Source organism: Myodes glareolus, chromosome 17 (genome assembly GCF_982192425.1).
Source record: "Myodes glareolus chromosome 17, mMyoGla1.1, whole genome shotgun sequence".
Lineage (NCBI taxonomy): Eukaryota > Metazoa > Chordata > Mammalia > Rodentia > Cricetidae > Myodes > Myodes glareolus.
Genome location: NC_142042.1, coordinates 52,940,624 through 52,966,683, shown reverse-complemented (window position 1 = coordinate 52,966,683; position 26,060 = coordinate 52,940,624). Strand labels below are relative to the sequence as shown.

The following is a 26,060-nucleotide window of genomic DNA, read 5'->3' as shown; positions in this document are numbered from 1 at the left end:
ATATAGATCAATAGTCATCTAAGTTTGTCATTTATAATTAGACTAATCAGGTTCTTTAGATACATAGAGATTATATTCAGTATAGATAGATAATCTTCAACCTCTTCAAAGAGCTGTAGAAAATGGCCTTTAATCTAACTCAGAGTTCTGTGGTAGGGAGACACAATCCTTCCTGGCAACACTGATCTATTCCCGAGAGAATGTTGAGCACCAAAGACACTCCACCTGGAGCCTTTCTTCTTGGTAGAACTGGCCTTTGGGTAAAGAAATGCCCATACCTCAACTACTAACAGAGTTGCAGAGTATCCATAAATGGATAAAACAGGACTGTCATATCCTGCCAAGACAGGATAAGATAGTTTTGAAAAGTTCCTTGCCTTTGAAAATGGTATGTCAGTTACGTTAGGCCTTAGCCAAAGTTGGTTGCTTCAACGCTGCAAACGTGATTTTGGGTGATTGCCCAGGTAGCCGGTTGTCTCTGTGATTTGTTACATGTTCTGGAAGTTTGATTACACTTCCTAATTACTTAGGTAACATTATTTCCCTTCCCAGATCTTTGATGGGATTGAAGATTATATAAACGTAGTTACTTTCCTTTTATGACATGGCCAAGTTATTTCTTATACAAGACTTAAGCTAGTTAGAATAGGATATTTGTATTTATTGTATATAATTGTGTAGGTTTGTACTTACTGTATATAATTTCGTAGTAGGCTTAGAACTCTCTTACTTAAACAAAAGGGGGAGGTGTTGTGGGAGTAACTTCCGCTGCCTCAACCAATAATCACTGAAGCAGGAGCCCACAGTGCAGCGGGGAGCGACTTCCGCTCCGTCAGCCAATAGCCACTGAAATACCAGCCCACTGGGGCGTGGTATATTTCTCTTTTAAAAAGAGAAGCATATCCGGAATAGGCCCTCTTGGTTCCGGCTCTTGGTTCCGGTGCTCGGTCTCGGCTGTTGCTCCCGGCTCCTGCTCCAGCGACTAGGCTCCCTTCCTGACGGTTTATGGTGTATGTAAGTTTTACCCCCTGCCAAATAAATAACCCCTTAAGACATAACTGGTGTGGGATTGATTCGTTAATAATGCTTGGTGTCTGAGGACATTTGAAGTAATCAGATCCCCTCAAACTGGAAAAACAAATGGTTGTGAGCTATCATGTGGGTGTTGAGAACCAAACCTGGATTCCCTGCAAATCCACCAAGTGTTCTTCACAGCCAAGCCAACTCTCCAGTCCCTTGATGTCTTTAGTACTTTTAGATGGTCTGAAAACAAGACTTCTATATGTACAATGTATACATAAAAACTATATATGTATAGGGAAGCAAAGGTGAAGGTGAGAAAAGAATGAAAGGAATTGGGTAAGTCTGTCAGAAGGTTAACAACAAGTATATTCAGGTGAAAGGTGTGTGGATAGTCATGTACCGGGCTTACGTTCCTGACATTTACATTCTTGAAACATTGTGGGCAAGGCTAGTCACAGATTTTGAAGCACTGAAAGAGCTTTATGTGGGAAGTATATTGCTATTTTCAAATTATTTCATCAAGACTGAAAGCACTTTAGCCCTCTGGCAATATACTTCAATTCAGAGTAAGAGCCACTTTTAAAAAAAATGTCTATAAAACAGATCCCTTTGAGAAATCAATGTTTTTCTCTCCATGATCCCTTGGCAGAGAAAGCAAACAATTTGGGGAACACTACAACTTATTCTTTGTATAATTTAAATGCTCTGTTAACTTGGTGGGAAGGGGGATCATGCCACAGTACATATATGGAGGGTCACTCCTTCCACTGACCCAGGAATCCAACTCAGGTCATCAGCCTGGGAGCCTAGAAACTGTTTTTTACCTCTTTAAACCACCTATCCAGCCCTTAAAATATTTTTAAGTCTGCTTAAAAATATTTTAAAATTTATTAAATTTTAAATAAAATTTTAAATAAATTTATAAAAATTTCTAGGAGCTGGAGAGATGGCTCAGAGGTTAAGAGCACTGCCTGCTCTTCCAAAGGTCCTGAGTTCAATTCCCAGCAACCACATGGTGGCTCACAACCATCTGTAATGAGATCTGGTGCCCTCTTCTGGCTCGCAGGCATACATGCATACAGAATACTGTATACATAATAAATAAATAAAAATTTTCTATGCTTTTTGGCATTCCTCCTCACGCTTTGCCTACGTATTGTGATGTTCATGAGAGAGTTACTTATAAATTACAAGATACTTTTTGCTAATATTTTATTATATTGTATTCACACACTTCAGGGAAAACTCTGTGTGTGTGTGCGTGCACACACTGTTAGGCTCTTGAAGGCAGAGTAGGTGTGCAAGGGATAGAAAGCAAAAAAAAAAAAAAAAAAACCAGAAGTGAAGAAAACTATACTTGAATTGAGGATGTCCTCATGCCTCAGCTTCCTAACTGTTAGGATTATAGACCTGAGTCACTACCCTTGCCTGCTAAAGGTTTTCTTTTCTTGTTTTAAAGGGAAACAGGTAATATAACCACGTAAGCATTGTCTGCCCTATTTTTTAGACACAGAAATCAAGACTTAGCAGATTTATAGTGCAGTGCCTAGTGTAGGTAGTAGTTTAGGATCTGAAGATGGAGCTGTCCCAGCTTTGTATAACTAAAAAGGTGACATCTCCCATCCCCCTTCCAGGTCTCCTAGATATGAGCAGCCCAAAAATACACTGCCCGTGTCCTCGCTGCCATTAATCAGACTTAAAAAGAAAACCTCAGGAGATTCTATAAGGACAAGAAATATAAGCCCCTGGACCTGTGATCCAAGCAGACAAGAGCTATGTGCCATCTATCAAGCACAGAAGGAGCTGCACCCACTCCACAAGTATGCAGTCAAGACCTGACGTGGTTAAGGCAATAAAGTGCAAGACTAGCAAAAAAAAAAAAAAAAAAAAGAATATCACTAGATGGTGTAAGTCCTTAATATACTTAATGGGGGGGCACATTTCTATGAAAATAAAAACAAGGTTCAGTGGTTAAAACAAACTGTAAACTCAAGTTTCTAAGTCCAGAAAAGAGTAGCATGGTGGCCACACCTTTAATTATGTGAAAGGCAGAGGCAGGTAGATCTTTGAGTTCAAGGCCAGCCTAGTCTACTAGTGAGTTCCAGGACAGCCAGGGCTACACAGAGAAACCCTGTCTCAACAAACAAAAACAACTCTTGCAGGCAGGCAGTCCGACTGAGTGTGGTCTGTGAGCAGAATGCTGCAGCTTGCTTGCTGACAGAGACCTTGAAACACTGTAGAGTTGTGACCATAAAAATGGCTCTGATGGTTCCTCCACAATGAGGCTGGAGAGCTAAGGAATGGGCTGGATCTAGCCTTCAAAGCCACAGCTCTCCATATTGCTTAGTAAATTTAAAGCTCATGTGGTCAGAAAAAGAGAGATATACAGTGAGGAGAGATTCAAAGAGGAAGAAAACCTCTAAATGGTTTACTATGTATTGAAAATATATGCAGGCTAAAGGTTAAAGTTCTTAGAAGTAAAAAAAAAAAGAAAAAAAGGGAGTAGTTGGGTGTGGTGGTACACACCTTTAATCTCAATGCCTGGGAGGCAGAGGCATATTGACCTCTGTGACTTCAAGGGGTAGAGGTAGATTGACCTCTGTGACTTCAAGGGGTAGAGGTAGATAGACCTCTGTGACTTCAAGGTGTGGTAGCATACACCTTCAATCCCAATGCCTGGGAGGCAGAGACAGACAGATCTCTGAGAGTTCAAGGTTAATCCCAGCACTTGGGAGGCAGAGACAAGTGGAGCTCTGTGAGTTCAAGGACAGCCTGGTCTACAGAGTTATTCCAGGACAAAAATATACAGAGATCCTGTCTCTAAAAGTAAAAGTAAAAAATAAAAGAAATAGAGGTTAAAATAAAGCCGCATAAATATGGAAAACGCACAGAGAATCTTGATACTGTATGCTATTATGCTCTCTTTGAATTGTTTGAATGCTGAGGAAGGAGCAACAGCTGCTAAAGGACTGTTGTTTATAAATGCTGCTGAACTAACCCAAGATAGGAATTTTAAAAATACCTTGGCTTCAAAACTGAAGTCAAAAGGTATGTTACTTTGGAGAAGAGATTTTGCTTTTGTTTCCACAGAAAATGAGAGGTTGTGGATTCATTCTGAGTTAAGAAAAATCCAGTATGATCAAGGAAGACCACCTGAGAAATCTCCGACAGGAACAGATGGCCCAGATGTCTGAATTCTACATCCAGAACAGATTCAAGACTGTCACCTGAGATGATCGAGACTCCCAGGATACTTCAGTCATGACTTGATTATAAGTCTAAATTTTCTTTAGGTCCCCATAAGATCATCAGCACCCCCAACCAGCAGGAAGTAGCCTGAAATACTACGCCCACATTCCCAACAAATGGACTATGGGTATTTTCCTTTGTTTTAAAAAAAAAAAGGAAATGGTGCAGGAGAATTATCTGTATTCTGTCAATCATGTATTTTAATAAAATGCTGATTGGCCAGGCAGGAAGTATAGGCGGGAAAAACAGACAGGAAGTAGAGGTGATGCAATGAGAACAGGAGAATTCTGGGAAGCAGGGAGGTTCCTCTGCCAGTTCTGCCCAGACCACCAGAGAGGAAAGATGTAAGCTGCCCCGCTGGAAAAGGTACTGAGCCATGTCCTAACGTAGATAAGGATAATGGGCTAACATAAGTTATAAGAGCTAATAAGTAGCCAGCGCTAAGGGTTAATCAGTTTATAATCTTATGGAGTCCTGTGTATGATTTTCTTTGGGGCTTGCTGGTTGTGGGGTACCGGGTGGGACAGATACCTCAACAAGCCGGCCCCTCATGCTACAAACAACAACAAAAGATTAACTACAAAGATTCTTAGATGTTGGTCTCAAAGCATCTTCAGTTAGGATGAATCTTGGCAACTGTCAGATTTCCCCAGTTTCCACCCAGCAACACGCAGGAAGGTAGGCTATACAAGACTGATTATGATTACAGCATGTCTCCTGCTGCAACTAACAACTTTGGGGAAAGGTTGTTTTATTATGTACCAAGTCAGGACGCTGGAGAACAAATGGAAACATTATCTCAGAAAGCTGGCGAGAGGTATGAGAGCAACTAGAGGACCAAGAACTCGGTACAGACTGACAAATCTGCACTACAGAAACCACAAAGGGCACACTCTAACTTTCCATGAAACAATTCTCCCTCTACAGCCACTCCTTCCCCTTTACTCTTGCTTAAAAATAAAGTCAGTTCTCATTAGCTTTGGCTCATTATTTATAGTGCAGTGAGAACAGTGCTTGACCACAGAGGCCTTTTTAAATTAGCTTTGCTGGAACTTTTCAAAGCTTCTTAGCAGGTTAGGAAGCCAAGTCAGGAACTGGTCACTAGACATAACCTCCAGGATTTACCTTCAGATAATTCTTCTGTCCTAGAGGTTCCCAAAATACTCAGAAGTTTGTGGGACAGCCAGAACATGCTTACTTACAAGGAAAAATTTTTAAGTTTTTCCAGGAGCTTTATAAACATTGGTGTCTTAAGGTCAACCTGAGTTCCTTAAAACTCTCTAGTCATACCTGACTTAATGTCACTCAAATATGACATTCTAGTCAAACTCTTCAATTGTGTACTGTTAAATGGGAATACAATCCAACTCACTTTACATAACAACTATATTGTCATGAAAATAATGATACCCACTAAGTTTCTGAATTCTGGAAAGCTCTATAAATAGAGGAAAGCAATCATATCCCCCCTAATGAAATAGTTTGCCAAGTTGTTCCAAGTCATAGAAAGCTTAAGAAAAAAGAGAAATGAGTTCCTTAAATCTAGAAAGAGAACATTAAAGAACCAGCAACTTGACTGGTTCATTCATCATCATCATGATTATTATTATTACTATTACTATTATTACTGATGAATAGTCTTACTAAGTAGCCCTGACTGACCTAGAATTCACTATGTAGACCAGGCTGTCCTGGAACTCAGAGATCCAACTGTCTCCCCCTCTTTAGTGTTGGGATTGAAGAGAGGCGCCATTAAGCTCAAGCCCCATAATTAATTTTTAAAGTATTTTATTTTTGTGTGTGTGTTTGGGTATTTTGTCTACATATATGTCTATGTACCAAATGCATGCATGGTACCCTCAGAGGTCAGAAAAGGGCATGGGATTCCCTAGGACTACAGTTATAGACCGCTATCAATTACCATATGGGCGCTAGAAAGTGAAGCAGGGTCCTCTGGAAGAGCAGATGGGGTTCTTAACCACTGAGCCATCTCTCCAGTCCCCAAGAGTTAATTCTTGCTTTAACTTAGAATAATAATTCCATTAATTCCTTCATCAGAATTCTACAAGTTCTGAGAGCAATGGTATAATTACCAATGTGGTTATCATACGTTATCAGAAATCTATACTTGTCTAACCTTCTCCACGAATCTCTGTCATCACAGATGATTATATTTTACTCTGATGTGTTCCTGAAAGTTTCTAAAAACAATATAATACAAACGTGCTGCAGCTTCAAAGAGGTTCATGGGAAGATGTGGTTAAGAGATCGTTTTATTATGCAGTTATTCCTGTGGCAAACAAAATTTCAAAATTATGATTGCTAACACTATAGCAGATAGCAAGAACTATGAACAAATTTCTAAGAACTTGAAAAAACTTCCAAAGTATTTTAACCAACAGAATGTTTAGTATCATTTAATTGACGTTTCCCAGGTAACATACCACATAAATTAGCTTAATGCTTCCCTTTTCATAAGGCAAAGAGATAAAGATTTTTCAGGAAGAGTTGGGTGCTATAACATGCTACTTGGGAGGCTGATGCAAGAGGATCATTTAAATCCAAGAATTCAAAGCCAGCCAGGTCAACATAATGGTGGTTTGAATAGCGATGACCCTCATAAACTCATGTGTTTGAATGCTCAGCTCATAGTGAGTGGCACTATTAGGAAGTTTGGCCTTGTTGGAGTAGATGTGGCCTTGCTGAAGTGTCACTGTAGAGGCGGGCTTTGAAGTCTTACATGCTCAAACTAGTGGGACAGTCTCCTTCTGCTGCCTGTGGCTCTTGATGTAGAACTCTAAGCTCCTTCTCCAGCACCATGTCTGCCTGCATGGTACAAAGTCCTGCCATGATAATACACTGAATCTCTGAAACTGTAAGGCAGCCCCAATTAAATGTTTTCCTTTATAAGAGTTGCCATGTCACGGTGTTTCTTTACAGTAACAGAAACCATAAGACAGAGGTCCCACATAAAAAGGGCTCAGGCAGGGTCGTGTTGGCACATATCTTTAATCTCAGCACTTGGGAGGCAGAGGCAAGGAGATCTCTGTCAGTTCAAGGCCAGACTGTCTACAAAGCAAGATGCGGGACCCCTAAAGAGTGAAAGCCTGTTTCAAAAAATAAACAAGTGAACAAATAGGGCTCAGAGCATAAGAGGCTTACTCTTGCTCATTCTTGCTGTTTTGAGTGCATGCCCACACTCTCTGCCATCTGAGGATGAGGGGAAAGAGGCCATCTGCAAGCCAGGAAGAGAACTGATACAGTGGCATAATCTTCTGGTGTCTTAATTTTGGACTTCCCAGCCTCCATAACTGAAATAAAAAAGGGGTTGGGGAGGCTCAGGTAGCTGTCACAATGATTAAGTAGATAAAGAGAGTTGCCATGAAAGCCTGGTGACCTGAGTTTGACACCAGAACCCATATATAAAGGTAGGAGGAGAAAAGAATCTACAAAGTTGCCTCAGACCTCTACACATACACTACCGCATACAAGCCTCTCCCCACCCTACACACCAAGTATACAATATACAAAAATTTTTTATAAAGTCATAAGGGCTAGGGATAGATCAGTGTTAGAGCACTTGCTTGGCTCTGGGTTTGAATCTAGCACCACAAAAGAAAAAAAAATTTCAAAGGGTTAGCTAAGCAATCCCAAAGTGAACCTGAAGTCAGAAAGTAGACTTTATATAAAATTTATTTTGAGACATTTGTCAAAAATAAGGCAAAGTTTGAACATTAGACTACACAAGATCACATTAAACTAAAACAATCCCTACTTATTTAGCCTAGGGGATCAGGTACCCTCACAGAGACACATATGTAGCAAAACACTAATGTACATAAAATAAAAATAAATAAATTATCTATAAAGAGCTAGAAAGAGAGAGCATAATCCAATCGAGTATACAAAGGATGAAGAACAAACATCTCTTTAAACCGCTATTTCACTGTATCTCCACATGATCCTAGGGAACCACTCCTCCCACTCTGACAACAAAGAGTGAGTCTCCAGCTAAGCAGTTTGTCTACTGTGACAAGTTATAAGGACTGGAGTAAATCTCAATCTGTGGTAAGAACCAGTTTTTACATTTTCCAACCTATTACAAATCAGTACTTTAATATAAATTTGTTTAGATTTTTATCTACCATGTATGTGTGCACAGATGTTGTGGAGGAGTAGCATACACATATGCCACATTCTTTTGGGGGGCATGGTGGACAACAACAGGGTCTCTCTACATAATCCTGACTGTCCTGGAACACACTATGTAGAACTGATGTGAAACTCATAGGGATCTTGCCTGCTTCTGCCGCCCCAGCACTGGGATTACAGGTGTGTGCTATCACGTCTAGCAACATGTCATACACTTATGTGGAAGTCAGAGGGCAACTTTTAGGAGTCAGATCTTCCATCGTGTGGGTCCTGGGATCAAACTCAAGATTGAAGGCTTGAAGGCAGGCACCATTATCCATTGAACCATGTCACTGTCCCAAAACTAAGTCTTTTATAAACTACTAAAAACTACAAAGATGTCATAATTATATCAAATTGTTATATAAATTTCTACAAGCTTTCTCTTCATTTTTAATCACTGACTTGTCACGAACTGATTCTATTGCATGCCCTTTGAGTAGCCGCTAGTCAAAGCGTTTAAAATACTGATTTTCCAACACCACAGTTTAAATTAATAACAATTCCCAGCTAACTCCCTTAACTCAGAAAAATCTCTAAACTAATAATAATAGGGAGAGATGACTTAGCAGTTAAGAATTCTTATCGTGCCAGGCAGTGGTGGCGCACACCTTTAATCCCAGCACTCGGCAGGCAGAGGCAGGTGGGTCTCTGTGAGTTTGGAGCCAGCCTGGTCTACAGAGTGAGTTCCAGGACAGCAGGACTGACCTCCTTGAACTCATACAAGCATGTACATGGTGCACTTACACATAAAATCATTTTTAAGGCATTGTTGAAGAAATGGCTCAGTGGCTAAAAGCACTGCTCTTTCAGAACCTGAGTTCAGTTCCCAGCACCCACAAGGCAGCTCACAACTGTCTGTAACATCAATTCCAGATGATCTGACGCCTTCTTCTGGACTCCACAGGCACCAGAAGCATACATGGTACACAGATATACATGTAAGCAAAACATTACACATTTAAAATTTTACTTTAAAAATATGTGTGAAAAAAAGTATAAAACACTATCTTTTTCTACTGAAATATTTAAATTGTTGAACATTTTAGTAGTTTAAATACATTAAAATTAATAACTCAAAATTGTAGAGAAACTTCACAAAATAAAAGAACATGATCCACTGCTACCCACCTTAACCAATCACAAGGTAAGAACTGGAGACACATGTTTCTGATAGTCCAGAAAGTAAAGTACACATTCGAGCCCTGAGTCACCGTCTTTCTTTACAGACAATGAAGAGCTACAGAGATGGCTCAGTGATTAAGAACATTGTCTGCTCTACCTGAAGACCCAGGTTCAATTCCCAGCACCCACATGGCAGTTCACAATCATCTGTAACTCCAGTTCCAGAGGATCTGATGACCTCTCCTGGCCTCTGTCTCCACCAAGCACACAAATGTACTTTACATACAAAAAGCACTAATAATTAAAAGAGAAAAAAATTACTTACAGTTCCTTTAAATGAGTCTGAGAAAAAGCATTTTCTTGGATAGACATTATAGCATTGTTGTTCAAATCTCTGAAATCAAGAGAAATGCAAAATCAGTAGCCATCTCTATAGTAAGCTACATACATGCTTTATTGTTCATATACCTCCCGGGGACAGCAAACATTGTTTTGTTTTGGGGCAATCTCAGTATGCAACCCTGTCTGCCTTTAAACTTGCTATGTAGACCAGGCTGACCTCAAACTCAGGAAAATTTGCCTGCCTCTGTCTCTTGAGGTCTGAGATTAAAGGCAGGCACCACACCCAGTACAAAGATTCTGCAGTGAGGAAATATATATGAAATACTTACAAATACTCAAGGGATTCAAGACCAATGAATGCTTTCTGTGTAATTGACTTAATCTGGTTTCCTTGCAAGATTCTGAAATAAAATTAAATTAATTAAATATTTATCTATACAAAGTATAGTAAGTTAAAAGTTTATAGTGTGGTTTAGTAACACATTTTAAAATTATTTTTAATTATGTGTCTGTGTGTAGATGGTGGGGTAGAGGTATGTTCATGTGAGTGCTGTGCCTATGGAGGCCAGAAGAGTACATCAGACCCCTTCAAGTGGAAGTTACAGGTGGTTACGAGACACCTACTATAGGTGTTGAGAATCAAACTCAGGTCCTCTGAAAGAATAGAAAACATTCCTAACCTCTTTAGCCCCTTTAATGGCTTGAGACATAACTGAGAGAAAAAATTATACACATTGAATTGTGGCTTAATGAAAGCAAGCATTTATTTTAAAGAAAGTTATGAACTTACTAATTAACGCAAAGCGCAACATGGAAACTCCTCTTGAGATTTCAGAGCTCCTCTGAGCTCCTCTCAACAGTCATCCTAACCACTAAAATGCTGATAATTTGCCATTGCTACTTGGGGTTAAATTCCCCATTTCTCTCCTTAATAAAAGATGGTCAAATTAAAGACATTCAGAGTATAAATATTTGGAGAAAACCTTCTCAAAAAGATGTAAAATGCATCATAGGAGAATATTTTCTCCTATTATTAGACATATTCCCCACATATCTCATGATTAAACACACTACCGCTCAACTACACTTTCTGAAAGCATTTATTTCTCTTATTTGAATGGAAAACTCTATTCTGTAACTTATTCAAATCCCGCATGATTTAGAATGCAAACTTGTAGTCACTATAGAAATCAGTATGGCGGTTCCTCCAAAAACTGAAAATAGAACTACCCTGGCCTAGCTAAGCTACTGGTAAATATAAACCTGAAGGACTCTGAGTCAATATGCCACAGCCTAGGTGTCCAGTAAAACATGGATGGATAAGGAAAAGTAGCACATATATAACAAAAATTTATAAAAGTTTTATAAAAATTTTATCTCATGATAAAAGGTATCACGAGAGGGGAGGAAGAAATCTTTAAAAGGGTGGGAAATACAGCATGGTACATAAGTCCTAAGAAAGCAGAAGGAACTACCTGGATGTAAAAACGAAATCATTCAAGCAGGGAGGAAATGCGAAGAGGACAGTAGGGGAGGGGAATGAATGAGAACAAGGAATAATAAAACATATGGATGAACATTCTATGATAAAACCTATCTCTTACAATGCTAACCTGAAACTAAGAAATAAAAAAATACATTTCCATAGGCATACTTTATAAATAAAAAGCGCCTAAACAATAACAAACTATTTGACAAACAAACAAAGCTCCTTCCTTTAGGAGATGATAGGAAAGCTCAGACTTTCTAGCTATATAAAAAACACATTATCCAATAACATTTATAATTGCTCCTTGAAAAGACCTTATATACACAAACACCACAGATACATACAATTTAGTGAGACTTTTCAGTCCAGCAAAGGCTTCACTAGCATCTTCTATGGCCCATGAAATTTCATTGTTTCTCAAATCTCTGAAAGTGTCAGGAAGAAAAAAGTTGTTAATCAATATGACTACCATAAACTAGGCAAGATCATGGTATGGCAGCATAAAAGGATACATGCTAATTTTGACCCTTGTTTTAACAATTATTTACAGTGAAAACTCAGTCCTACTTTTTAAAGGATTATTTTTGATAAGCACAGAAGAATTAATAAATTAAGCAGGCGTGGTGGCATATACCTTTAGTCCAGCACTCGGGAAGTAGAGGCAGGAGGATCTCTTTGAGTTCAAGGCAGCCTGACCTACATAGTGAGTTCCAGGATAGCCAGAACTTATAGAGCAACGCTGTCTCAAAAATAAAAACAAACAAACAAACAAATAAGCAAGTCAAGCAACCTGCTAAGGTTACTAATCTTTCTAGTTAACCACATCTAATTGTACTGGCCTATTAAAAATTGTAAACAGGATCCTACATAAAGGAGGATTTCAAGATAAAGAAGATAGATAACAGCTTACAAATGTAGTTTTAGATTAATGGAATTTCTGGGTGTTTCAAGCCTTCCTCTGGGCCCTTAACCTTAAAATAGCTCAAAAAGTAATACCAACACAAAGCTTCACAGCTCAAGAGCAATCCAACATTCCCCTTGGGAATCAAAAAATGGTGTGCCCATGTGCTAGAATAGTCACTGTGTTTTCTTGAAAACTACAGCGTTTTAAAATCCACTATTCCAAATTCTCAGAGGAAATACAATTGTATGCATCATGTGCTGATAAAATATCAGTTATATTAAAATATTTAATCACAAAAAATTAATCAATTTGCTTCCTAAAGCCATCTTACACTAAACTAAGACACACGCTTTCTGATTTATAAGATTATATAAAGAGGCTTCTTCTTTTTTTTTTCCAGACAGGAGAAAGGGTTTCTCTGTGTCACAGCCTTAGCTGTCCTGGAACTAGCTTTTGTAGACAAGGTTGGCCTCGAACTCACAGAGATTCGCCTCCCAAATGCTAAGATTTAAGGTGTGCACCATCACCACCCAGCTGAGAGGTTTCTTCTTAGCCCTCTTCAAGCAAAATGCTAACAAAGCTCATAATCAGTAAGGTATGGTGGTGCATACCTTTAATTTCAGCGCTCCAGAGGCAGAACTCTCTGAGTTTAAGGCCAGTTTGGTATACATATACAGTTATGTGTGTGTGTGTGTGTGTGTGTAGGTTTGAATGAGAAATGGCCCCCTTAGGCTACTACAGTTGAATGCTTGATCCTCAGTTAGTAGAACTATTTGGGAAGGATTAGGGGGTGTGGCTTTGTTTGAGGAGGTATCACTGGGAAAGGACTTTAAAATTTCAAAACCAGGTCAGGTCCAGTCTCGCTTACTTTATCTCTATTTTGTAGATCAGGTGTAAGCTCTCCAATTACTACTCCAATGCCCTGCCTGCCTGCCTGCTGTTACATGTTCCCCGTCATGATAGTTATGGACTTACCCTCTGAAACTGTAAAAAAGTCCGCAATCAAATGCTTCCTTCTATAAGTTGCCTTGGTCATAGTGTTTCTTTCCTTTCTTTAAAGATTGTGCTTATTATTTTATATATATAGTGTTCTGCCTGCATGCCAGAAGAGGGCACCAGATTCCATTTTAGATGGTTGTGAGCCACCATGTGGTTGCTGGGAATTGAACTCATGACCTCTGGGAGAGCACACAGTGCTCTTAACCTCTGAGCCAGCACTCCAGTCCGGTCATAGTGTTTAATCACAGCAGTAGAACTAAGACAGAAGTCAGTATCAGGAACTGGGGTATTGGTGTGACAGGCCTGACCATACTGTTATTTAAAGAAATATGGTAGACGTGGGACTTTGGATGAACAAAGCAGTTGAATGCTATAAAGTAGGGCTTAACTGGGCCACCCTAGTAGGAGCATAGAAGACTGATGTGCTGAGAGCAATGTGTCCTATGAAGGCCCAGTTCAGAAGGTTTCAGAGGAGAAGAATATTAGAGGCCATTCTTGTGATGTGTTAGCAAACAATGTGGCTGCTTTCTGCCCTTTGTCCCCCCCACCAAAAAAAAATCTGTCAAAGACTAAATTGAAGAGGTTTGGACAAATGTCACTGGTAGAGACTTCAAAACAGCCTAGCACTGACTGTGTTATGTGGTTATCAATGATCACTATCACACAGATCTACAATGAAAAGGAGCCAATAATGCAAAAAGAAATAGAAAATAAAATATACAGTTGGGGTGGGGAGTACACCAGGGAATGTAACACTGGAGCCAAGCAAGCCCACAGAGATGAGAAGTTTAAAGAAAGGTCTGATGCTAAATGGAATAAAAGGAATGTTACCTCAGGGCAAAAACCAACTCAGCTAATCCTACAACTTATAAAAAGGAAAGTTTATGTGGCAAAGGAAATCACCAAGTCAAAGCTTATGCAAATGTAAGTCATGGAAGAGACCAGGTTTTAGGCCAGGCAGAGGAACTTCACACTTTGGCTACACTGCTCTGGTTTGACCAAGGATACAGGAAAGAAATTGTAGAATATTCCTCAGCAATTAGGGAAAGTCGCTAAGGCAAGGTGTGTGGCAGGGGAGTCCCTTCATCGTGGCCCAAAGAGGCAATTCCATGAAGCTATTAAGGTGAAACCTGGGTAATTACATTGGAGATCCCAAGACGATGGCAATGTCAGAACTATGGATACCTGTCGAGAGCTATACACAGGTGCAGAACCAGCCAGAGAAATGTGCTACAGTCAACAAAGCTGAAAAAGTGGGATATAAAAAACCATCTGATAAGCCCCTTTACACTGCACATAGAGACACAGAATTTGGAATTTGCCCTGCTGGGTTTTGGTCCTGCTTTGGTCTAGTGTTTCCTATGCCCTTTTTTCTCCCTTTTGGAACGGTAATGTACATTCTGTACCATTGTATGTTGGGAATATTTGATTTTACAGGGAATTATAATTAGAAGACTGCCTTGAGTCTCAGAAGAAACTCTGGGCTTTTTAAACAGTGTTTGAGACAATGAAAGACTATGAGGACTTTTGAAGATGAACTAAATGCATTTTTCATCATGATATTGCTAACAACTGTTTAGGGCCAGGGAGTGAAATGTGGTGGTTTGAATTAGAACAACCCCATAGGTTCATGTGTTTGAATGATTGATCTCCAGTTAGAACTATTTGAAAAGGACTGGGTTATGTATGTCCCTGCAGGAGGAAGTATGTCCTTGCTGGAAGGGGTGTGTGGCTTTGTTAAAGGAGGTATGTCACCAGGGTTTTTGATTTTGAGGTTTCAAAAGCCCACACTAGACCCAGTCTTTCTGTCTTCTACCTGGGGATCAAGATATAAGCTCTCAGCCACTGCTCCGGTGCCATGCCTGCCTACTGCCACACTCCCTGCTATGATGTTCATGAACTAACCCTCTCTAATTACAAGCAAAGCCCCAATTAAATGTTTTCCTTTATAAGAGTTGCCTTGGTCATAGTGTCTCTTCACAGCAATAGAACTAAGTAACTAAGTATAATAGTAACAAGACAGTGTGCATCCTAAGTATGAGAGTATTTTCTTATACTTTTTGTGTCTCCTTCTCATTTGGTTAGGTAACAAAATTTGGAGCCTATCTCTTTCCTGAAACCATTTATTAATTTTGAATGTAATAATCACCAAGTATTCTAATCAAAAGCCATTAAGAATTTAAATTATGAGAAAGAGGCCCCTACGAAGGGACAAAAGACATTCTTAGGGGGAAGGGATAGAACCCAGGAGATATAAAAAGTAGGAAGAGGAAAAACAAAGTAGAAGTGTTTACATGGGAAAGGAAGCAGGGGAGTAGGGGAGGATGAGGAAAAGAAGGAGAGGAAAGGATGGGAAAGAGTCAATTAAATCTATGGACATGGTTTTAACTAAACACACCAAAGCGGAGGGAGTCTCATGGAAGAGGGAGTGCAAAAAAAATGCATGGGCAGGAAGAAGGGGTGGAATGTTGTGGAGCACTGTCCTCCAGGCATCACACAGCATAATAATCCTAAACTCTCAGAAGCGGTGATCACCTACATAAAATGAGGCCCATCCTGGGAGAAAAGCAACTGTCAGAAGGGTTAACACTGTCCCACACCTCACCCCACACACCCAATCCTTGGTCTCCTGAGCAAGTCCTGCTTTTCTTCATCCTCTTCTACAGTGCCTGGTAGATAAGTGCTTCTCAAGAACACAAACCTCTTGTGAAGACTTATCCTGTACTCTAGTATTACAGATGTGCTACTAGTGCAATGAAGTAAAGATGCGGTCTCACAGACACTGCTACCTGAGCCAGATTCCTGTAAGCAATCTTAATGAAATTCATCAATGGTCCTGCTCCACTGAACAAGGTCAATAATCAACCAACAGCAGCAGCAGCACATGTACGTGCACTTCACACACACATACTATTTAGCCAAGCATGATAGTACATGCCTATAATCCCTGTACCTGGAAGGCAGAGCTAAGAGCTCATGTCTAACCTAAGCTACACACTGAGATGACATTAGTTTCTTTTAGGCAATGCATGAAGATGTAGCTCAGCAGTAAAGTGCTGACCTAGCATGCTCAAGTTTTGTACCACAGCACTGCCCCCAAAGACCCAAAAACCACACACACGCAAAAAGACATGCAGCAAACTACCACAGTGAACAGACTGCTACCACTATCCACCTGCATCCTTCCAGACAAGGCTGGAGTTCTGGTACACTACTCACCAAGAGAAAAAACAATGACTGCATTCTAACATTGCCAACTGGCATGGAAAGGCTTTGCTGTTATGAGATTAACTCAGAATTAAAGTGTAAGCTGCGGCAAAATTTATTTATGGGGTAGAGAACAAAAGAAGCACAAAATACTAGCATATATCCATTTTCATACTGATTATTTTCATTCATTTGCTTAGTTTCAATCTAAAAAAAAATTTTAAAAAACAAAACAAAAACTTACAGTGTTTGAAGATTGGAAAGAAACCTAAATACACCATCAGCAATATGAGTGACTCTATTGTCCCCTAAATTCAATCTCTCCAGTAAACTCAAACCCACGAAGGCAGATTCATCAAGGCGGGTCAGTTGGTTATTGGACAAATCCCTAAAAAACAAAAAACATTGAAAGTCAAAAATTATTGTATTTAGCCCAACCTACAAATTTTACTCCATTGACATGCTAAGTTTAGTGTTTCTAACAAAGACCAAGGAAATAGGGATGCTAGATCTCATGACTACGATGAGCTAAGTAATTTACTCCAACCTGCTCTAGTCTCACACCCTCCCATGAAACACCACTCAACACTTACAGTTCAGATAGTCTCTGGCAGAACTCCCATGCATCGGGGCTGATTCTTTCAATAGCATTCTGGCTCATATACAGTTGCTGTAACATTCGCAAGCCATATAGCCACCCCTTGCTCACTCCTGTAAGGTTATTATGTTCCAGTTCTCTGTACAATTATAGAGAGAAGTGAGTAACTCAAAACAAGACGTTCAATACCAAAATTTTAAATCTCCCTTAAATGATCTGACAGACAGACACCTTTGTTGAACTCTAGTAATCCAAGAAACTTAAGATCTAGCCCTAAAGGGACTAAGTATCTATAATACAAACACACCAAGTGGTATTGGATTTCTGATTCAGATAAATTCTGGTGAGTCAAAACAATGTAATTTATATTGAAAAACATAACAAAATTACCAGTTAAATAAAAAAAAAACTTAAAAGTCTCTATGCAAGCCATGTGTGAGGCCAGGCTTCAATCTTGGAGGGGAGGAAGAAGGGAGAAGAAAGTGAAGGTTTTAGCATTTTACCTCACATCAGAAAAACCATGTATCTCTGTTAACTAAGCAACTACACTAGTTATTTGATTAAAAGCCCAGCAAGAGTCCTCCCAACTCTCCCCTATCCCAGTACTTACAACTCTTCCATATTATTCAAGCCAAAAAATGCTCCATCTTTGAGTATGCTAATTCCATTTCGCTGCATTTTCAATGAGCGTAAGGAATCAAGACCTTGGAAGGTGAGGCCTTCTACAGTTTTAATCCTGTTTCTTTTCAGCTCCCTTAAACAGAATATTTCACAGTTAGAAAACTGGCTGAGTTACTAACAGTAATTTAAACAGAAAAACTGCTGTAGAGGAAAACTTGTCTCTTACAATCCGTAATTGTGTTACTCACAAGAACTGGAGATGAGGCAGCTTGAAGACTTTAGGTGGAATCATGCTAATTCGGTTACGGTTCAATTTTACCACTAATAAAGAACCCGATAAGTTGTCGAAGCAACCGGCCTCCAAGGTGGTTATCCTATTATTACTCAAATTCCTAAAATGACAAGGTAGCAGCAAAAGAAAAGAAACAGTGATAACTAACCAAAGTCTGTAACTCTGGCTCTAATTCCATCACTTAACTACATACATTTTGTCAAATTATTTAACTGCTATCCCCACAGCCCCCCAAATCATGCTTTTTTTTTAATGTCAGAAAAAGTCATGTGCCAAGGTTATAACAAAGTCATGGGACACACACACCATGCAAAGGCATGAACACCCAAGCATCGTGCTTATGAACCAAAAAAGAACCTTAACTGGTACTTTTTGTGTGTGTATTCATGTGTATATGTTATCCAGGTGAATGTGCATAATGTGGAGGCGGGGGTAGAGGCCAGAGCAGTATGGGGGGAAGAGAGGACTACCTCTACCATTCTCTGACTTTAATACCTCAAGACAGGGTTTTTCCTGAAACAAGAATCTCAGTCGCTCATGGAATCAGGAGTCCATCACTTTGGCTAGACAGGCTGGCTGGCCATCGAACTCTCACTACCCCCAATGCTGGAGTTATAGACACACACAGCCATGTCCCTATTTTCATATGGGTGTTTGGGACTTGAACTCAGGACCTTGTGTTTGCAGAGTCAAGCATCTGTACCCACTGAGCAATTTCCTCAGCCCCTAACTATTATTTCAGTCACAAATCACTTAATTGTTTTCTCCCTACATCTGCAAAATTAATTATGTTACGGCTGAAAGTACAGCTCAGAGATGGAGTGCATATGGCAAGGTCCTGGGGGTTTAGAGTCCTGATATTGAAAAACATGAGGAAGGTGAGACATGGTGGTACATACCCTTAATCCCAGCACTTGTAAGACAGAGGCAGATGGGTCTCTATGAGTTTGAGGCCAGCCTGGTCTACCTGATAAGTTCCAGGCCAGCCAGGAAAACACAGTGAAACCCTGTCTCAAAACAAATGGGCAAAAAAAAGTAAAGGTGTACTTCATTTAGGAAGTTACAAGGTAGTGTGAATGAGTATGCTTTAGAAACTGGCATGCATGCTAACTAACATCATCATTACACAGGATAAGCTATTATTTAACAAACAATAACAAAGCATTCCTGTTTTACTTTTTACAAAACTGCTGATTAGGACTGGAGGTGTGACTCATGGGACAGAAACTGCCTAGTGTAACAAGATACTGATTTGGTTCCCAGTACCAAAATGAAAAACTCTCAAACTAAATCTTGTGCTGACAAGATGACCTAGCAAATAAAAACACTTGCCAAACAAGCCTAACAACCTGAATTCCATCCTAGGAACACACATAAAGATGGGGAGAAAAAAAGAGCACTATTAGCACACATCTTTAATCCCAGCACTAGGGGAGGCAGAGGCAGGGGGATCTCTTGAGTTCAAGGCCAGACTGGTCTACAGAGCCAATTCCAGGACAGCAGGGATACACAGAGAAACCCTGTCTCAAAAAACCAAAAGGGAAAAAAAAAGCAAGCAAAGGAAGGAAGGAAGAAGGGAGGGAGGAGAGAGAGACAGATAGAGGTGGAAGACAGAAAACAGTTGCACAAAGTTGTCCTCTGACCTTCACACTCTCACGTAAGATATTACATCACGCCATGTACAATAACAAACAGACCAATGTTACAAATCTCAAACTTTGCTCTCAATGCCTAGTAATTTTTTTTCTTCTGGCAACAGAGTACTCTTTCTTTTCGGGTGAAGTAGAAGAATAAATAACTCCAAAAGCCCAAAACTAAGCTTGTTTTACACATGAATATCAAAATTAAATAAACAGCAGACATTTGAGGGAATGCAGTTAACCAATGAATTACAGAAATGCACTTTAAAGAGAATCCAGAAAGCAGGCAGGACACCAGTTACTGCCCAGCCCACTGTTTCCTTGCAGTTTACTCAATAAATTATTCTTCCAATCAATTCAGCAAATCTAGGTTTCTATTTTACTTACAGGTATTTCAGCGACATTTGAGGAAATGAAGATGTCTTGATTTCTGTTATTATATTGGAACTGAGGTCTAAACTCTCGAGAGCAGAGTAAAGCTGAAGTGCTTCTGCATTTATTTCTGGTATTAAATTATGGACTCTATAAAACAAGGATTACACTGAAGTTATTGCCAGTGACCCATTTCAGGCCACAAGGAAACTAAACAATTAGAAGAAAACGTATGGAATTTTTAAAAACAAATAACAGGTACTGTTATATTCCAGTGACAGCAGACTCATAGCAGGTGTTGGTTCTCCAAAACACACACACACACACACACACACACACACACGCAGGTGTGTGCACATATATATACAATTCATAATTTAAAAAAATGAAATCTTAACTTACAATGAAAGTAGAGTAATATTAGGTGTTGGTTCTCCAAAATATGGGATCTCTGTTAGCTCATTGTAATTCATTTTCCTACGCAAAAGAGAAAACAGTTTTGAAATTTTAATGGTAGAAATTACCTTCTGAATCTTTTTTTTTTTTTTTTGCTGATATGTTAGTGTATCCAAATTTGGAAAGGTCTATGACACAGAATAAGTTAGACTAATATAAAATGTGGTTTTGGAGAAATTAGATTTTTTTCTTCTTTTGTGTAAGATTTTTATTATTTCTAATTACATGAGAAGAAGAGGGTTATACACATTAAGTGCAGTGCATCCCCTGAAGCATAGCTGTGAGCTGCCTCACAAGGCTGTTGGGAATGGAACTCGGTCCTCTGGAAGAACAGCAAGTACTCTTAACCACTGAGCCATCACTCCAGCCCTTCTTTCAATTTTTTTGACAGCATCTCTAGATTAAATATTACCAAATTCAGACTGGAGAAATGGTCCAGGCAGCAAAGTACTTGCTATGCAAACATAAGGATCAAATTTAGATCCCCAGCACCAATGTAAAGCTGAATAGAGTAGTACACATCCGTTCACCCAGTATTGAGGTGGGGGAAGTAGAAATCTCTGGTAATCAATGACCAGCCAATCTCACTGAATCAGCGAGGTCCAGGTTGAGAGCTGCTGTTTCAAAAACTAAGGTAGAATGAGGCCGAGAGCCTGAGGCTAGACAGGTCATAGGCCCTAGGGGAAATCTACTACTATTCTGTTAAATGAACACATCAATAAAACGACTCTTAATGACATACTGCTATACCCATAGATCAATGTATCTCTCAACCCCTATCAGAGAAGCTTCTCCTTGAAGCAGATGGTAATCAATGTGCAGAGTGTAAGAGACTTTGGAATGCTCATCCCATCAAGATTCAAGGATGCATGAAAAAGAGGGGGCAGAAAGACCCTAAGAGTCAGAGGTGGCAGATGACCTCAGGAAAACAGCTGTCTTCTTAGACAAAACAGGGCAAATGGACACACGAACTCACATAGACAGCAGCATGTACAAGACCTGCACAAGCTCAAACCAGACAAAACCCCCAGGGAATGTGAACACAAAGTCCCACTCCAAGATAAAAAGCTATTTACAACTGGTAACTGCTGGGAAAGGAAATCGGTCTGTTTTCAGTGGAGTGATATTGACTACATCAACCACACTCAAGGAAGGCTCCATGTTCAGGAATAGCTAGCCAACACAAATTACCATGTTTGTTTAGAGATTTTATTTGTTTGTTTAGTCTTTGCTTTTTAAGAGAGAGAAAGAGCACTGATTAGGTGCAGAAGCTAGTGGATTTTGTGAGTTCAAAGTCAGACTGATCTACAAGCTGAGTTTCAGCACTCAGGAGATAGAGGCTGGGGTTGGGAGGGAGAGGATCTCTGAGTTCAAGGCCAGCCTGAGCTACAGTGTAAATTCCAGGACAGTCAGGGCTACACAGAAAAGCCCTGTTTCAAAAGAAAAACAAAGTCAAAAACAAGAAAGAGAGAGAAAAAACATGAAGTTGGGTGGGGAGATGTGTGAGGATCTGGGAGGACTTGGAGGAAGGGAAAGAATATGGCCAATGTAATAGTCTGTCCTGTCTCTTTAAGAGACAAGACACGCCTACCCCCCACCCCAGTTGCCCTTCATTCCTTCATTTTCCTCACCCTCTCCCCACTTTCTCCCTTCCCCCCCTTCTGTCTGTCTGTCTCTCTCTCTCTCTCTGCACCTCTTTGTTCTTCTCCCCTTCTCCCTTTCCCTTCCATAACCCACTAAATAAATATCCAACCTCACTCTGCATGGCGTGTCTATCCATGTCTCTGTCTCTCGCTCACCACCACATGGCTCCCTGCCCTGGACCAGCCACCTTCGGAGACCTGCAGCCTGGTCTCATGGTGTGCCCATCTGTCTGTCTCTCTTTGTGGCCTGCTGCAGCCACTCGGGGAACTGCACTGTTCCTGCCTGGGACTGGCTGCTCTCAGGACCAGCTGCCTGACGCCATATGGCCTGCTGCCACCACTTGGAGACGTGTAGCATTTTTGCCACTGCAACTGCCGGGGATCCTGCAGGATTTTTAATTATTCCATTACAGTCAAAATATATAAAATTCTCAAAGGATAAATAAAAACATTATTTTAAATAAAAAAGTAGGCAAGCAATTCAGGAAGACACCTAATGTTCATCTCTGGACTCCACAAGCACATACAAGAGCACAGGCAAAACACAAACATACACCAAAAAATACTCAAATTCATAATTAGGTTATTTCAAAGATCATAATAGTAAATAAATAAAAATAACTTACACTTCTTGTAATGTTTGTGATTCGAAGCTGATGTTCCAGTTAGACAACCGATTGTGACTCAAATCCCTGAAAAAGACAAATATACATAGCTTAGTGGTGGAAGCTGAACCTCACATAAAAATAAAACAAAACATGAGCTATATAGATATAGCAGTGTTAGAGAGGCCAAGATCCAGGCACGCCCTAGTGTGTCCAAGGAAGGGAGGAAGTACAAAACTAAAATGGAAATACTGGAAGTCCTACTAAAGGTAAATTTTTAAAGATTCATTTTAGTCAGGTGTATACGCCTTTAATCCCAGCACTCAGGAGGTAGACTACTCAGGCAGAGGCAAAAGTTTTAGGTCAGAGTGAAGGTAGGGTTATAGGCACTAAATACGGTCCTTTGCAAGATTCCTCTCTTCAAGAGTAGTATGTGCCCTTAACCTCTGAGCTACTTCACCAGTCCCTAAGTGTGAATACAGGGCATGGTACTGAATTGTCTGTAGTTCTCAGCACTAAAAAGGTAAAAGTAGGAGGCTCACTCAATGTGAGGTTTGCCTGGTATCACAGTAAACTCTAGGACAGCCAGAATTACATAGTAATCTCAAAAAGAAAAAAAAAGTGCAACTGAATTTCAGCATTACCAAAATAAATGCTTAAGAATAAGTCCATTCAAATTTCAAAACAGATTTAATACTTTTCAATTTGCAATGTGTTTTTAGTAATTTAAAATATATCAATATGGTTCCATAAAAAAAGCAAAAGCCAACTATGGTGATCCATACCTATAATCTCAGCACTTGGAAAGCTGAGGTAGAAGGAACATAAACTTCAATCCAACCTGGGCTATATAACAAAAATTTTGACTCAAAAACAAACAACCTGGGTGTGGTGGGCACTTGAAAGGCAAAAGTAGACAGATATCTGTATCTCTGTGAGTTCCAGGCTATAAGGCTACATAGTGAGAAACTGGGACCCTGTCCCTGCCCCCCCCCAAAAGTTAAGTATAAAAGAATAGAAAGTCTTCAATCCTTGTCATCAGCTTCCTAACAGTTTGTCTTTTTCCAATAGCAACAAAGGAAACTACCGTGTGATTGCAGCCCTCCAAATGTTTTATGCATACGCCAGCAAATTTTTACACAAATGATAATGCACATTTGGTCCCTTGCTTTCTTCACTTAACAATGAGTTTCTTTATCTCTTGTAGTGATTATATAAAGCCAGATTAGCTGTAAACAAATCTAAAGGTAGAAGTCACAAGTCAAAATGAGTGTTTCTATACTAAAACTTGAACTGAGTTGCATATGCAGTGGCGATACACAAAGGCTAACACTAGTATGTAAGGCTAACCTGTGCTCACAGCAAGACCCAATCTCAAAAAGCAAGCAAACAAAACTAATTGCAGCCTTTAGGGAATTGAGTCTTCTTAAAAGGAGCTATTCAGCTTCTGGAGATGGTAATGAATCTCATTCAAATTATGTTGATGATGGTGACAGTTTTAGTTTAATATTTATTAAGTGGTGGACAGTCTTCTGTGTACAACTAGCTAAATTAGCACAAAACTACAAGACAAATATATTTACAATCCTCACATTTGCCAAGAATACAAACTAATAGTTTGTCAACCCAAAGTCACACAACTAAAAGTAGAGAAGCTATTTATTCAAAATTTCTTTCCATCTCAGACAAGTAGTTAATTAGAGTAGAAATTTCACTAAAGTTCATCCTGAGTTTAAACTTTTGAATAGTCTTTTTAAAATTCACGTGGATGATTCCTGTCATCTTTACAATGTTAAAGTGGATGGAATGTGGTCCACGCGAGCTGTTTGCCTAAGAGACTTATTATATGTCTAGGGGACACACTGGAGAAACACTACAGATCAATTCATCTCACTGTGCCGCAACAGGCAGTTGGCAAGTGGCATGCGGGTTTGAATGATGTCTCTATCATAGCACAGCAATTTCTGAGCTAGATTCAAGCCTGCATATCTTGGCCACTTTCATTTAAGAGTGTAATTTATTTACACTCTAAGCATCGTTATTATTTTTTAATTGATGGTACTGACATCAAACTATATTTCTAATTTTAACAATTTATTTTCATTTTGTGTGCACTGATATTTTGCCTGCATGTATATCTGTGTGACAGTGCCTGATCCCCTATAACTAGAGTCAGAAAGTTGTGAGTCACCAGGTGATTGCTGGGAATTGAACTCAGAACCTCTGGAAGAGTAGCCAGTGCTCTTACCCTCTGAATCATCTCTCCAGTAGGAAGAAGAGCAATCAAGAGTTAGACTACCAACAACCTGGGAAGATGACTCAATAAAAAAGATGCTTGCTGTGCAAGCATAAAGAACAGGATTTGGATCCCCAATACCCACACAAATGCAATGTAGGGCCTAGAAGCCTACCTATAATTCCAGCACTCAAAAGGCAGAGACAGGATCCCAAGAACAACCTGGCTAGCTGAGTTCTGGGTTCAGTTGAGGGACACACCTGCTCAAAGGAACACTCACAATATCAACTTTGGGCCTCCACAATCATGTGCACCAACATTTGCACAGATACGTATGTTCACACATATGCAAACATACACACAATAAGAAATTAACTACCAGGAAGAGTAAGGGTTTGGTAAGGCATCACCAACACTGTTATAATTAAAATAAAAGCTCCATCTGTTCCCTTCAACTATTCCCAAAATGTACTTAACAATCAGTAACCTTTTCTGTATTTGTAGTGCGAGTGACTGATGTGTAAACATCTCAATGAAGGCTTTATTGCTCCGAGTGTAGATTCCCCTCCCACTCATGCTATGGGGAAGCAGCTGCGATAACCAATGAATTATTAAAGTGCTCAATATCATCCAAAGCCTGAGGTGCCATTACTGTGGTTGTGCAGTGTTCTCAGGCTGTAAATTATTTACAGAATGCCCAGAGAAGTCACAAGTTCTGCAAGTCAACTACAAAGAATTTCTGCAGCCACAAAGATACACTTTTCTTCTGCTCAGTCAGGTGTGTCCACTTCTGTGTTAATAATCTTTTTGTTTTCAAGAATCATTGGACTTAGCCAGGCAGTGCCTTTAATCCCAGCACTCAGGAGCAGAGGAAAGCAGATCTCTATGAGTTAGAGACAAGCCTGGTCTACTGAATGAGTTCCAAACAGCCAGAGCTACACAGAGAAATTTGTCTCAAAAAACCAAATAAATAAATAAATAACATATTAAAACCATATCTATATATTGAATTCTGAACTCTGATTCCATGAAAAAGATAGCAGTAAAAAGATAGCCCACCAAAGACCT

At 39.7% G+C, this 26,060-nt stretch overlaps 1 protein-coding gene and 1 non-coding gene across 4 annotated transcripts in view; both read right to left on the bottom strand.

The window, feature by feature from the left end:
* The window catches only part of Lrig2 (leucine rich repeats and immunoglobulin like domains 2), a 60,439-nt gene that overhangs the window by 24,226 nt on the left and 10,153 nt on the right, over positions 1-26,060 (bottom strand). For all 3 annotated transcript variants that reach the window (XM_048442282.3, XM_048442281.3, XM_048442280.3), the window contains exons 2-11: positions 22,778-22,843; positions 20,455-20,529; positions 20,068-20,202; positions 17,997-18,140; positions 17,738-17,881; positions 17,123-17,266; positions 16,774-16,917; positions 11,764-11,844; positions 10,260-10,331; positions 9,914-9,982 (exon numbers count right to left, since the gene is read on the bottom strand). In XM_048442282.3, the coding sequence (XP_048298239.3) occupies positions 9,914-9,982; positions 10,260-10,331; positions 11,764-11,844; positions 16,774-16,917; positions 17,123-17,266; positions 17,738-17,881; positions 17,997-18,140; positions 20,068-20,202; positions 20,455-20,529; positions 22,778-22,843 (1,074 nt within the window). The remainder of the gene's footprint in view (positions 1-9,913; positions 9,983-10,259; positions 10,332-11,763; positions 11,845-16,773; positions 16,918-17,122; positions 17,267-17,737; positions 17,882-17,996; positions 18,141-20,067; positions 20,203-20,454; positions 20,530-22,777; positions 22,844-26,060) is intronic.
* On the bottom strand, positions 18,294-18,397 carry LOC125405694 (small nucleolar RNA U13). The gene has a single exon (XR_007233666.2). It is a non-coding gene; the product is annotated as a small nucleolar RNA U13 (small nucleolar RNA).